General features: G+C 40.9%; 4 protein-coding genes across 8 annotated transcripts in view; all 4 read left to right on the top strand.

Annotated features, from left to right (window-relative positions):
- LOC133552588 (protocadherin alpha-C2-like) overlaps positions 1-15,378 on the top strand; it is a 248,141-nt gene that overhangs the window by 73,069 nt on the left and 159,694 nt on the right. The gene's annotated exons all lie outside the window — the stretch shown is intronic.
- On the top strand, positions 4,144-8,289 carry LOC133552586 (protocadherin alpha-10-like). Its single transcript, XM_061899856.1, has one exon. The coding sequence runs from the start codon at positions 4,973-4,975 to the stop codon at positions 7,397-7,399; it is 2,427 nt and encodes an 808-aa protein (XP_061755840.1). The 5' UTR covers positions 4,144-4,972; the 3' UTR covers positions 7,400-8,289.
- On the top strand, positions 8,332-11,263 carry LOC133552321 (protocadherin alpha-10-like). The gene has a single exon (XM_061899545.1). It carries the CDS (start codon positions 8,718-8,720, stop codon positions 11,163-11,165), a length of 2,448 nt encoding a protein of 815 aa, XP_061755529.1. The 5' UTR covers positions 8,332-8,717; the 3' UTR covers positions 11,166-11,263.
- LOC133552320 (protocadherin alpha-10-like) lies at positions 11,930-14,851 on the top strand. Its single transcript, XM_061899544.1, has one exon. The coding sequence runs from the start codon at positions 12,330-12,332 to the stop codon at positions 14,781-14,783; it is 2,454 nt and encodes an 817-aa protein (XP_061755528.1). The 5' UTR covers positions 11,930-12,329; the 3' UTR covers positions 14,784-14,851.

The following is a 15,378-nucleotide window of genomic DNA, read 5'->3' as shown; positions in this document are numbered from 1 at the left end:
TTTACAATATTGGATAAAAATATGCCTTGCAGCTGGAGCTATTTAGGGATCTTTCTGGGGATTATTTTACTGGAAACAGCATCTGGGCAGCTCTCTTATTCCATCTCAGAGGAGTTGCACCCGGGTTCTCTCGTTGGAAACATTGCCAAGGATTTGAACATTAATATACAGGACCTGGAATCCCGTTTGTTTCAGATTGTTGCCACGGCAAAGAAGACATTCCTGGAGGTAAATCTAAAGACTGGAGCTCTTTATGTAAATGAAAGGATAGACCGAGAGGAGCTGTGTGCAGAGGAGCTGAAATGCTCTCTCGGCGTTGAGGCTGTGATAAACAACCCTTTAAAGCTGTATCGCATTGCTGTGGATATTTTAGATGTCAATGATAATGCGCCGTTATTCACCACGAGAATGCAGAATTTATACATTGCGGAGAGCACATTACCGGGGGTTAAATTTGCATTGTCTGAAGCCAGTGATGCAGATGTGGGTAAAAATGGCATCAGCACATATAAATTAAGCCAAAATGAGCATTTCTCATTAGCGGTGCACAAAGCAGGCAGCGGCGTGTCTGCTGAGCTGGTGCTCAAGAAAGCTCTGGACCGAGAGAAGCAGCCTGTCATCACCATGACACTGACCGCTGTCGATGGAGGCAGCCCATCAAAGTCCGGCACCTCTCAGATCATCGTAAACGTTTTAGACAACAACGACAACATCCCCAAGTTCAGCGAATCTTTATATAAAACGACACTGGGAGAGAATGCCCCATTGGGCATGGTGGTCATTGCAGTGAACGCCACTGATGCTGATGAGGGATTAAATGGTGAAATTGTGTACTCATTGAGAAGTAAAGACCAAGATCGCGTGCTGGACGTCTTTGAAATTGAAGGTCAAACAGGTATAATTAAGGTTAAAGGTGACATTGATTTTGAGGAGAAAAGAGCATATGAGATAAGAGTGGAGGCCACTGATAAGGGCAACCCTCCAATGTCTGCTCATTGTAAAGTGCTGGTGGAGGTGTTGGACGTCAATGACAACGCTCCCGAGGTCACAGTGACGTCACTGCACAACGCAGTCCTTGAGGACGCTAGTGTGGGTACAGCGCTCGCACTGGTGTCCCTTTCCGATAAAGATGGGGGTGAAAATGGGTACGTGTCTGTACGGATTCACAATGAAACTCCATTTAAGCTCGAAACAAACTATAAGAATTATTATTCTCTGTTGGTGGATAAGCCGCTGGACAGAGAGAGAGCTCCGCACTACAAAGTCACGATTGTGGCAATAGATAAAGGAAGTCCACCTCTGTCTGGCACCAGTGTCGTTTATATTCAAGTGTCAGATGTTAATGACAACCCACCTCGCTTCACAGAGCCCCTCATTAATGTTTACATCAAAGAAAATAGTTTACCAGGATCAGTGATTCATAGAGTGACTGCAGTTGATGACGACATTGATGAAAATGCGCGAGTAAGTTATGCATTTGTACAAAGTAGCACTGACTCCATGCCACTAACTACAATGATAAACATCAACTCGGAGAGTGGAGATATAGTCAGTTTGCAGTCGTTTGACTATGAGAAGTTAAATACGTTCCAGTTTAAAGTCCGGGCCACGGACTCTGGTGTTCCTCCACTCAGCAGCAACGTGACTGTCAATGTTTTTATCCTGGATGAGAATGACAACAGTCCCACCATTCTGGCGCCATATTCTGAGCACAGCTCCGTTAACAGTGAGAGCATCCCCTATTCTGCTGAAGCGGGATACTTTGTGGCAAAGATCAGGGCTGTAGACGCAGACTCTGGATACAATGCACTGCTCTCCTATCACCTGTCTGAGTCCAAAGGCAACAACAACAACAACCTCTTCCGGATCGGAACCAGCACCGGGGAGATCCGCACCAAGAGGAGAATGAGTGACAATGACCTGAAAAGTCACCCCTTGGTGGTGTCGGTGTGTGATCATGGAGAAGCCTCCCTGTCAGCTACTGTGTCTATTGATGTGGTGGTGCTTGAAAGCACAGCTGACATCCACACTCAGTTCAGACATGTGCCCATAAAGGAGGAGAACTTCTCCGACTTACACCTGTACCTGCTCATCGCCATTGTGGCCGTGTCACTCATCTTTCTGCTCAGCCTCATCACTTTAATAGCCGTCAGATGCCACAGACAGACAGACGGCACTTTCGGCAGGTACGGCGCCCCGATGATCACCACCCATCCTGACGGGAGCTGGTCTTACTCCAAAGCTACTCAGCAGTATGACGTGTGTTTCAGCTCAGACACACTCAAGAGTGATGTAGTGGTTTTCCCCGGACCTTATCCACCTGTAGATGCTGAACTGATCAGTATTAATGGAGGAGACACCTTTAACAGGACTCAGACTTTACCTAACACTGATAAGGTGAGTCCAATCTACATCCTCTTATGTCCAAAGTGTGTGTGATTGAGGGAAAATAGCAGGTCTCCAAATAATTCCCTATTTTGATTAAAAAATACATATTTTTTGACACTTGACTCTTTAGAATTAATAAAGGAGATACTCTTGCCAGCACTCAATACTTAACATCCAGCGTTACATTGAGTCCTTTGTCTGACCAATTATTGGAGGATATTCAGGCAAGTAAGGTACATAGTTTTGTTGGACTTGTTTGCACCATCAGTGACCTCTTAGTAATTTAGTTTTTTGAGTCAAAACACTCAATAAACAAATTGATGGTTATAATATTGCCACCAAAAAATTCCAAAAGTTAGGATAAAAAAACGTGTACTATCTATATCAGGGTTCGCCAACGTGGTGCCTGCGGGCACCAGGTCGCCCGTAAGGACCAGATGAGTCGCCCGCTGGCCTGTTTCTAAAAATAGCTCAAATAGCAGCACTTACCAGTGAGCTGCCTCTATTTATTGAATTAAATTTATTTACTAGCAAGCTGGTCTCGCTTTGCTCAACATTTTTAATTCTAAGAGAGACAAAACTTAAATACAATTTGAAAATCCAAGACAATATTTTAAAGACTTGGTCTTCACTTGTTTAAATAAATTCATTTTTTATTTTACTTTGCTGCTTATAACATTCAGAAAGACAATTTTAGAGAGAAAAAAACCACCTTAAAAATGATTTTTAAATACATATACCTTTTTACCTTTTAAATTCCTTTCCTTTCTTATTTAAATCAATGTTCAAGTAAATGTTGTTTTTTTTTTTTAATTGTAAAGGATAATAAAAACATTTTAATTTAATTCTTCATTTCAGCTTCTGTTTTTTCCACAGAAAATTTGTGAAATATTTCTTCAAACTCATTATGATTAAAATTCAAAAAAAGTATTCCGGCAAATCTAGAAAATCTGTAGAATCAAATTTAAACGTTATTTCAAAGTCTTTTGAATGTCTTTTAGAATTTTTGTTTTGGAAAATCTAGAAGAAATAATGATTTGCCTTTGTTAGAAACATAGCTTGGTCCAATTTGTTATATATTCTAACAACGTGCAGATTGGATTTTAACCTATTTAAAACATCCATCCATCCATCCATTTTCTACCGCTTATTCCCTTCTTTGGGATCACGAGGGGCGCTGGCGCCTATCTCAGCTACAATCGGGCAGAAGGAGGTGTACACCCTGGACACCTGGGGATAGGTTGATTGGCAACACTAAATGGTCCCTAGTGTGTGAATGTGAGTGTGAATGTTGTCTGTCTATCTGTGTTGGCCCTGCGATGAGGTGGCGACTTGTCCAGGGTGTACCCTGCCTTCCGCCCGATTGTAGCTGAGATAGGCGCCAGCGCCCCCCGCGACCCCGAAAGGGAATAAGCGGTAGAAAATGGATGGATGGATGCATGGAGATGTGAAGGATATTGATGTTGTCACTATCCATGGTGCTGATTGTGTGTTGCAATAGTTGTTTTCATAAATTAGTGTTCTTAAATGTAAAAAACAAGCATGAGCACAGTCGGTGCCTTTTACAAAATGTGATACTCCAGATCCCTGATTTTAATGTGTTTTATATTGACAATAACAGCGTGAATTGTGTCTTTTGGGAGGTAATGTTTTACTTCCTTTATGTAAAAAGACAATTTGTAAATGTTGCGTACATGCATGTTTCCACCGCACCATATAAGAGATTTGAAATCATTTATTATCCATCCCATCCATCCATTTCCTACCGCTTATTCCCTTTCGGGGTCGCGGGGGGCGCTGGCGCCTATCTCAGCTACAATCGGGCGGAAGGCGGGGTACACCCTGGACAAGTCGCCACCTCATCGCAGGGCCAACACAGAAAGACAGACAACATTCACACTCACATTCACACACTAGGGCCAATTTAGTGTTGCCAATCAACCTATCCCCAGGTGCATGTCTTTGGAGGTGGAAGGAAGCCGGAGTACCCAGAGGGAACCCACGCATTCACGGGGAGAACATGCAAACTCCACACAGAAAGATCCTCAGCCTGGATTTGAACCCAGGACTGCAGGAACTTCGTATTGTGAGGCAGACGCACTAACCCCTCTTCCACCATGAAGCCCATTTATTATCCATTTGTGAAAATAACAGGACATTTATTTTACAAATATTTCTTGAAAATATCATCTTAAGTATTAAGTCCAAACATTGAGTGCACAGACATATACATGCACTAATGTAATTGTGCGCTATAAGTGGAAAAGTAAATAAAGACCATATTGTGCAAGCTCCATGTTGAATATGGTGTTGGTTGTGAATGTAGTTATGCAAAAAATCCACTAGAGGGCAATATAGACCAGGATACCGTAAACACAATGTAGTTGGTCTGGACTCCTCCCAGAGAGGAGGATGTCGTTGCTATCAAATGAAACAAAGAGATTAGACAGTGAGAGAGGAGATCACCACCAGCATTCTTGGCTGCACTTTCTGTCTGCTGATACATTTTTTCTTCTAATTTGGATATATATTTTCGGACAGCATTTGGACATTTTATATTGGTGCCTTATGTGGATATAAGGGAATGATGAATGCTGCAGGAAGATGGAGCTCGGTGCGGATGTTTGTGCTCTTTGTGCTGCTGGAGTGTTACTGGGAAGCGGTGTGCGGCCAGCTCTCTTACTCTGTGGCGGAGGAAGTGAATGTGGGGACCGTTGTGGGGAACATTGCTAAGGATTTGAACCTAAACGTCCAGGATTTGGAGTTCCGCATGTTTCAGATCGTTGAAAGAACCAAGAGGAAATATTTGGAGGTAAACCTAAAGACTGGAATCCTGTATGTTAATGAGAGGATAGATCGAGAGGAACTGTGTGGAGACCAATCCAAATGTTCCCTCAGTGTAGAGGCTGTGATTAATAATCCGTTAAAACTGTACCGTATTGAAATTAGAATATTAGATGTAAATGACAATCATCCTTCGTTTTCAGAACATGTTCAGGTATTAAATATTAGTGAGACAACCGCAGCAGGAGCAAAATTCCCTCTGCATGCAGCTCATGACGCAGACGTTGGTAAAAATACCGTAAATTCCTACAAGCTTAGCCAAAACGAATATTTCTCTCTAGAAGCACATAAAGGATCAAGTGTGACGCCAGAATTAGTGCTTCAACGGCTTTTGGACCGAGAAAAACAGTCCGGGATCACACTCACATTGACTGCTATTGATGGAGGAACACCAGCTAAAACAGGAACTATGACTATTGTTGTCAATGTACTGGATATCAATGACAATGCTCCTGTATTCAGTCAAAGTCTATACAAAGCTACAATGTATGAGAATGTTAGGATTGGCACATCAATAATAACATTAAATGCTACTGATTTAGATGCAGGACAAAACGGACAAGTGTTTTATTCTTTCAGTGAAGGAAGTAAAAGGAAACAGACAAATTTGTTCTCAATTGATGGAAAAACTGGAACAGTTAGAAACAAGGAAAACATTGATTTTGAAGAAACTAATGCATTTGAGCTTAGAATACAGGCTAGTGATGGAGGCCCTTCTCCCTTAACCTCTCACACCAAATTGTTAATAGAAGTTTTAGATGTCAATGACAACGCCCCTGAAATTTCAGTGACATCATTGTTAAACACAGTGAAAGAAGATGCAACGATTGGAACTGCCATTGCAATTGTCTCTGTGTTGGACAAAGATGGAGGTAAAAATGGTTTGGTGCAAATTAACCTTAACAACAATGTACCTTTTAAACTTGAATCAAATTATAAGAATTCATATTCTTTAGTTGTTGATGGTCCTCTTGACAGAGAGACTGTATCTATGTACAATATTAGCATCATTGCAACTGATGAAGGAAGTCCACCTCTGTCCAGCACCAGTCTTATTAATGTGCACATCTCAGATGTTAATGACAACCCGCCTCACTTCTCAGAGCCAATCATTAATGTTTACATCAAAGAAAATAGTCCACCAGGATCAGTAATTCATAGAGTGACTGCAGTTGATGACGACATTGATCAAAATGGGCGAGTGAGTTATGCATTTGTACAAAGTAGCACTGACTCCATGCCACTAACTACAATGATAAACATCAACTCAGAGAGTGGAGATATAGTCACTTTGCAGTCTTTTGACTATGAGAAGTTAAAGACGTTCCAGTTTAAAGTTCAGGCCACAGACTCTGGTGTTCCTCCACTCAGCAGCAACGTGACTGTCAATGTTTTTATCCTGGATGAGAATGACAACAGTCCCACCATTCTGGCGCCATATTCTGAGCACAGCTCCGTTAACAGTGAGAGCATCCCCTATTCTGCTGAAGCGGGATACTTTGTGGCAAAGATCAGGGCTGTAGACGCAGACTCTGGATACAATGCACTGCTCTCCTATCACCTGTCTGAGTCCAAAGGCAACAACAACAACAACAACCTCTTCCGGATCGGAACCAGCACCGGGGAGATCCGCACCAAGAGGAGAATGAGTGACAATGACCTGAAAAGTCACCCCTTGGTGGTGTCGGTGTGTGATCATGGAGAAGCCTCCCTGTCAGCTACTGTGTCTATTGATGTGGTGGTGCTTGAAAGCACAGCTGACATCCACACTCAGTTCAGACATGTGCCCATAAAGGAGGAGAACTTCTCTGACTTACACCTGTACCTGCTCATCGCCATTGTGGCCGTGTCACTCATCTTTCTGCTCAGCCTCATCACTTTAATAGCCGTCAGATGCCACAGACAGACAGACGGCACTTTCGGCAGGTACGGCGCCCCGATGATCACCACCCATCCTGACGGGAGCTGGTCTTACTCCAAAGCTACTCAGCAGTATGACGTGTGTTTCAGCTCAGACACACTCAAGAGTGACGTAGTGGTTTTCCCCGGACCTTATCCACCTGTAGATGCTGAACTGATCAGTATTAATGGAGGAGACACCTTTACCAGGACTCAGACTTTACCTAACACTGATAAGGTGAGTCCAATATACATCCTCTCTTTATGATGCATTTTATTCTCACGTCCCATGTTTGTGTGGTAAACTGCAATAGTTTGAGTGGAAATAACAAATCTCCAGATGTAAATAAATATTTGTTTACATGTAACTATAGTTAGCAGTAATATTGGAGAAGATATTCCTACCAGGACTCAGACTTATCTCTAAGCAACTATACTGTGGGATATTCGTTAAGTGATGTGTCTCGCCAATTGTACATTCAATGGATGATAAGTAAAAAAAATAAGCTAGCCCTAAGTTGTGTTGGTATCCACGAGTTTGCACAATGTTTGACCTTTTAGTAGTTTAGGGTTATTTTAAGATTGTAACTGATATAGGCGCCAGCGCCCCCCGCAACACCAAAAGGGAATAAGTGGTAGAAAAATGGATGGATGGGGTTATTTTAAAACAGCCAACAAAAAAATGTCTGGTTATAATAGTGTCTAAAAAAAATGAAAAACCTTGTTTAGAAAGACTGTTGGTTTACAAACGCATACTGAGATGGTAACAACAATATTACTGTTTACAAGTTAATGTATTTTTAATTAAAATATGCTTAATGTCAGCAAGCTCAGATTTCTTACATGTTAGTACTCAGTTCATGAATTGAATACAGACTAATAATTATATTGAGATGTTGAGTGCATAGTTGATGTGCCTCGCTATCCGCGTGCTGATTGTGTGTTTTGGTTGTTGTTTTCATACAACTAAAACAGGTGTTCTTCCATTTAGGAATTAATCGTGGACACAATCGATGGCTTTTACACATTGGGATATTGCATATGCAGGATTTTAATTTGTCCTAAATTGAAATTAAAATAGTGTGAATTGTGTCTTGTGGGAGTAAAAGGTACATATTTTTTAATAAAAAGCGACTTTGTAAATGTTGGTTATGCATGTTTTTAACTATGAACATAGGATGGAAAAAAATTAAATAAAAATAAAAACTTTTTAAATCTTAAGTACAAGCATAATGTCCACATGCATATTGTCACTTATGGAGTGTTTCTTTATTAGTGGGATAGTAATCACTGACCATATAGCTTTATCTCCACCTTATGATTAATATAGTGTTTGTGTTGAGTGTAGTTATATAAAAAATCCACTAGAGGGCAACATTGACCAGGACACTGTAAACATGTAATGCGGTTGGCAAGGACTCCTCCCAGAGAGTAGGACGTCCTTCCATCCGAGGGAAACAAAGAAATTAGACAATGCTAGAGGAGATCACGACAAGCATTTCTGACTGCACTGTCTGTCTGACGATATATTTTTCTAATTTGGATATATATTTTTGGACAATATTGAGCATCCTTTTTTATGCTTAATGTGGATGTATGGAATGATGAATGCTGCAGGAAAATGGAGCTCGGTGCGGATGTTCGTGCTCTTTGTGCTGCTGGAGTGTTACTGGGAAGCGGTGTGCGGCCAGCTCTCTTACTCTGTGGCGGAGGAGGTGAATGTGGGGACCGTTGTGGGGAACATTGCTAAGGATTTGAACCTAAACGTCCAGGATTTGGAGTCCCGCATGTTTCAGATCGTTGCAGGAGGCAAGAGGAAATATTTGGAGGTAAACCTAAAGACTGGAGTCCTCTTTGTTAATGAGAGAATAGATCGAGAGGAACTGTGTGGAGACCAATCCAAATGTTCACTCAGTGTAGAGGCTGTGATTAATAATCCTTTAAAACTGTACCGTATTGAAATTACAATATTAGACGTAAATGACAATCATCCTTTGTTTTTTCCACAATTTGAGATGTTGAACATTACTGAGAACACGGCAGTGGGAACTAAATTCCCTCTGCATCCACCTCATGACGCAGATGTTGGTAAAAATACCATAAATTCTTACAAGCTCAGTCAAAATGACAATTTTATTCTTGAGTCACATAAAGGAGAAATTGCAACGCCAGAATTGGTGCTTCAAAGGCTTTTAGACCGAGAAAGACAGTCCGTGGTCACGCTCACATTGACTGCTATTGATGGAGGAACACCAGCTAAATCAGGAACGATGACTATTGTTGTCAATGTACTGGATACCAATGACAATGCTCCTGTATTCAGTCAAAGTCTATACAAAGCTACAATATATGAGAATATTAAAATTGGTACATCAATAATAACACTAAATGCTACTGATTTAGATGCAGGACAGCATGGACAAGTCATGTATTATTTCACTGCAGGAGGAAGAGATGAACAAACAAATATGTTCTCAATTGATGAAAAAAATGGAACTGTAACAAACAAAAGAAATATTGACTTTGAAGAAATTAATAGATTTGAGCTTAGAGTAAAAGCCATAGATGGAGGTTCTCCTCCGCAAACATCTCACACCAAACTGTTAATAGAAGTTTTAGATGTCAATGACAACGCCCCTGAAATTTCAGTGACATCATTGTTAAACACAGTGAAAGAAGATGCAACAACTGGAACTGCCATTGCAATTGTCTCTGTGTTGGACAAAGATGGAGGTAAAAATGGTTTGGTGCACAGTAAAATTAGCAACAATGTGCCCTTTAAACTCGAGTCAAATTATAGGAATTCATATTCTTTAGTTGTTGATGGTCCTCTTGACAGAGAGACTGTATCTATGTACGATATTAGCATCACTGCAACTGATGAAGGAAGTCCACCTCTGTCCAGCACCAGTCTTATTAATGTGCACATCTCAGATGTTAATGACAACCCGCCTCACTTCTCAGAGCCAATCATTAATGTCTACATCAAAGAAAATAGTCCACCAGGATCAGTAATTCATAGAGTGACTGCAGTTGATGACGACATTGATCAAAATGCGCGAGTAAGTTATGCATTTGTACAAAGTAGCACTGACTCCATGCCACTAACTACAATGATAAACATCAACTCAGAGAGTGGAGATATAGTCAGTTTGCATTCGTTTGACTATGAGAAGTTAAAGACGTTCCAGTTTAAAGTTCAGGCCACAGACTCTGGTGTTCCTCCACTCAGCAGCAACGTGACTGTCAATGTTTTTATCCTGGATGAGAATGACAACAGTCCCACCATTCTGGCGCCATATTCTGAGCACAGCTCCGTTAACAGTGAGAGCATCCCCTATTCTGCTGAAGCGGGATACTTTGTGGCAAAGATCAGGGCTGTAGACGCAGACTCTGGATACAATGCACTGCTCTCCTATCACCTGTCTGAGTCCAAAGGCAACAACAACAACTTATTCCGGATCGGAACTAGCACCGGGGAGATCCGCACCAAGAGGAGAATGAGTGACAATGACCTGAAAAGTCACCCCTTGGTGGTGTCGGTGTGTGATCATGGAGAAGCCTCCCTGTCAGCTACTGTGTCTATTGATGTGGTGGTGCTTGAAAGCACAGCTGACATCCACACTCAGTTCAGACATGTGCCCATAAAGGAGGAGAACTTCTCCGACTTACACCTGTACCTGTTCATCGCCATTGTGGCCGTGTCACTCATCTTTCTGCTCAGCCTCATCACTTTAATAGCCGTCAGATGCCACAGACAGACAGACGGCACTTTCGGCAGGTACGGCGCCCCGATGATCACCACCCATCCTGACGGGAGCTGGTCTTACTCCAAAGCTACTCAGCAGTATGACGTGTGTTTCAGCTCAGACACACTCAAGAGTGACGTAGTGGTTTTCCCCGGACCTTATCCACCTGTAGATGCTGAACTGATCAGTATTAATGGAGGAGACACCTTTAGCAGGACTCAGACTTTACCTAACACTGATAAGGTGAGTCCAATACACCGTAGATGTGTTGATATATTGTTTTGAATAGTTTGAGGGAAAATAACATGTCTGCACTGAGAACAGTAATGTCCTTTTTTTTTCCCCTTGCACTGAGAATGATTTTAAACGCTGTGCTTTGTCTCACCGGCAATATAGTTAATGGGAGATGTATATTATATATTTCAGACAGTGATTAATTTGAAGTTTTACAACAGTAAGTTATATTGGTCTGTGTCTTTCTTACAACTGTTACATCTTAGTACTTATGTTTTTTTCAGTCACTTACAAACCTGTTGGTTGCCATGTTTCCTAAGATAAAGTCGAATAGGTGCTTCAGTATTGTACATGTTTGTTTGTTTTTTACAAAGCACAGAGAAGGTTAGAGGACTATTGCTGTTGATGGATACAAAGGTGTCTTAATGAAATATACAAACCAGATTTTGTGAACTTGCTAGTATTGTCGAAATACAAAACAGACTAAAACAATTGATCATTCTACTTTAAAAATGTTGAGGAAATTTTACACTGAACCTCACAGTGTTGGTTCTTATTGTATATGTCCCTCTCCATGGTGCTGATTATGTGATTTTAATAAGATTAAAAAATGTGCTATGCATGGAAGACAAAAACTGATTAATAGAAATTATATTTAGACACAGTCTACACCTGTTACTCAGTGTGATACTTCAAACACCTTTTTTGAGTTTATAGGGCTTCTAATGTTTATGAATATAATGGCACTTACATGTTATAACAACCACATGTGTCAATGTTTTCTTCTTTGTATATTATTTGGCTTCCCTTAAAAACAGAAAAAAACAATCTTAAATTACAACGAATCCCGAAGAGACAAATATAAAACAAATGATGCTACCTGTAGAATGTGGTTCTATTAGTGTAAAATGTAAATAGATCATGTATAATTGCAGACAAAACTACTGTATTGCCTTGATGGTGTTGTATGTACTTATGGAAGGTGACCACTAGAGGGCAATAGAGACCATGATATTGTAAAAGACGTTCGTGGGTTGGTCTGGACTCCTCCCAGAGAGGAGGACGTCGCTCCCCTCCGAGTGAAACAAAGAGATTAGTGGATGAGAGAGAAGACATCGACAAGAATTTTTTTCTGCATGTCTGTCGACATATTTCTTCTATTTTTGGATATATATTTTCGGAAGGTGTTGGTCATCCTTTTTATGCCTTGAGTGGATGTATGGAATGATGAATGCTGCAAAAAGATGGAGCTCAGTGCGGATTTTTGTGCTCTTTGTGCTGCTGGAGTGTTACTGGGAAGCGGTGTGCGGCCAGCTCTCTTACTCTGTGGCGGAGGAGGTGAACGTGGGGACCGTTGTGGGGAACATTGCTAAGGATTTGAACCTAAACGTCCAGGATTTGGAGTCCCGCATGTTTCAGATCGTTTGGACTGGCAAGAAGAAATATTTGGAGGTAAACTTAAAGACTGGTGTCCTCTATGTTAATGAGAGAATAGATCGAGAGGAACTGTGGGGAGACCAATCCAAATGTTCCCTCAGCGTAGAAGCTGTGATTAATAATCCGTTGAAACTGTATCGAATTGAGATCATAATTGTAGATGTAAATGACAATAATCCTATATTTATTAGCAAAATGCAAGTGTTAAATATCACAGAAATCACAGAGGTGGGCACAACATTCCCTCTGCATGCGGCTCTTGATGCAGACGTTGGTAAAAATACAGTAAATTCATACAAGCTCAGTCAGAATGAGCATTTCTCTCTTAATGTACATAAAGGAGAAAGTGCAACAGCAGAATTAGTGCTTCAGAAGCTTTTAGACCGAGAGAAACAGCCCAAGATCACACTCACATTGACTGCTACTGATGGAGGAACACCAGCTAAATCAGGAACGATGACTATTGTTGTCAATGTATTGGACATTAATGATAACGCTCCTGTATTCAGTCAACAGTTATATAAAGCTAGTGTATATGAAAATATTGACATAGGTACGTCGATAATAACACTAAATGCCACTGACTTAGACGCAGGACAAAATGGGCAAGTCATGTATTCTTTCAGTGAAGTGGGCAGAGGGAAACAGAATGGTTTATTTGCTATTGACAAAACAAGTGGAACTGTTACAAACATAAAACAATTAAACTTTGAAGACAAGAATCGTTTTGATATTCGAGTTCAAGCCACTGATAGGGCTGTTTTTCCGAGGATTTCACACACCAAATTGTTAATAGAAGTTTTAGATGTCAATGACAACGCCCCTGAAATTTCAGTGACATCATTGTTAAACACAGTGAAAGAAGATGCAACGATTGGAACTGCCATTGCAATTGTCTCTGTGTTGGACAAAGATGGAGGTAAAAATGGTTTGGTGAAAAGTAAAATCAACAACAATGTGCCTTTTAAACTGGAGTCAAATTATAGGAATTCATATTCTTTAGTTGTTGATGGTCCTCTTGACAGAGAGAGTGTATCTATGTACAATATTAGCATCACTGCAACTGATGAAGGAAACCCACCTCTGTCCAGCACCAGTCTTATTAATGTGCACATCTCAGATGTTAATGACAACCCGCCTCATTTCTCAGAACCAATCATTAATATTTACATCAACGAAAATAGTCCACCAGGATCAGTAATTCATAGAGTGACTGCAGTTGATGACGACATTGATCAAAATGGGCGAGTGAGTTATGCATTTGTACAAAGTAGCACTGACTCCATGCCACTAACTACAATGATAAACATCAACAGTGGAGATATAGTCAGTTTGCAGTCGTTTGACTATGAAAAGTTAAATACGTTCCAGTTTAAAGTTCAGGCCACGGACTCTGGTGTTCCTCCACTCAGCAGCAACGTGACTGTCAATGTTTTTATCCTGGATGAGAACGACAACAGTCCCACCATTCTGGCGCCATATTCTGAGCACAGCTCCGTTAACAGTGAGAGCATCCCCTATTCTGCTGAAGCGGGATACTTTGTGGCAAAGATCAGGGCTGTAGACGCAGACTCTGGATACAATGCACTGCTCTCCTATCACCTGTCTGAGTCCAAAGGCAACAACAACAACAATCTCTTCCGGATGGGAACCAGCACCGGGGAGATCCGCACCAAGAGGAGAATGAGTGACAATGACCTGAAAAGTCACCCCTTGGTGGTGTCGGTGTGTGATCATGGAGAAGCCTCCCTGTCAGCTACTGTGTCTATTGATGTGGTGGTGCTTGAAAGCACAGCTGACATCCACACTCAGTTCAGACATGTGCCCATAAAGGAGGAGAACTTCTCCGACTTACACCTGTACCTGCTCATCGCCATTGTGGCCGTGTCACTCATCTTTCTGCTCAGCCTCATCACTTTAATAGCCGTCAGATGCCACAGACAGACAGACGGCACTTTCGGCAGGTACGGCGCCCCGATGATCACCACCCATCCTGACGGGAGCTGGTCTTACTCCAAAGCTACTCAGCAGTATGACGTGTGTTTCAGCTCAGACACACTCAAGAGTGACGTAGTGGTTTTCCCCGGACCTTATCCACCTGTAGATGCTGAACTGATCAGTATTAATGGAGGAGACACCTTTAGCAGGACTCAGACTTTACCTAACACTGACAAGGTAAGTCAATATTTTCATTTAAGATGTCAAAGATCCTTGGGTTATTCACTTGAATAAGTTGAAGGGAAATAACGTATGATTTCAGTGACAGTGGGCATGTCCCAATTATGGAGATTTACCCAAAAAATATTAAATACTGAAGTAGTTATTAATAATAGGGAAAACCATTTTACCAGATGTTAAACATGTTCTCGCATTATTAAGGGAGGCACGCTGTTTTTTGTCTTACTATAGTGTCATAAATTATATTATCGGTGATATAAAACATTTACAGAGTAATGTATTTTATTTTTCTAAATTTGAACCACTAGTGACTCCTTGTGTTTGTTACAGATGTATGTATACTTCTTAGTTGGCTAATTTATTTATTTATTTATCTTTATTGCTGTAAACACAGATAAAGTAAAAGAGCATAACATATTTTACTTCCAGTATTGTTTGCCAAATACTGATAAGGTAAGACAATTTCTTAACAATACTAATTGTTTAAGTGAATAAACAATACTGTTTACAAGTGCATATCAATTGTGTTGTAACACCAATACTCCAAGTAGTGATTTGCTATTTGCATACAGTATTTGATGATTGTCTTGTGCTGTATATTGTACAGTATTTTGTTTTTATACAGTGTTTTCTATACTGTACAGGGTTG

The sequence above is a fragment of the Nerophis ophidion genome, linkage group LG05, assembly GCF_033978795.1.
Source record: "Nerophis ophidion isolate RoL-2023_Sa linkage group LG05, RoL_Noph_v1.0, whole genome shotgun sequence".
Lineage (NCBI taxonomy): Eukaryota > Metazoa > Chordata > Actinopteri > Syngnathiformes > Syngnathidae > Nerophis > Nerophis ophidion.
Note: the sequence above shows the minus strand (reverse complement) of the source record. Positions and strands in the feature narration are given on the sequence as shown.

Excerpts from the sequence above, each read along its gene's own strand:
- LOC133552586 (XM_061899856.1), top strand. The coding sequence starts at position 4,973 with ATGATGAATGCTGCAGGAAGATGGAGCTCGGTGCGGATGTTTGTGCTC.
- LOC133552321 (XM_061899545.1), top strand. The coding sequence starts at position 8,718 with ATGTGGATGTATGGAATGATGAATGCTGCAGGAAAATGGAGCTCGGTG.
- LOC133552320 (XM_061899544.1), top strand. The coding sequence starts at position 12,330 with ATGTATGGAATGATGAATGCTGCAAAAAGATGGAGCTCAGTGCGGATT.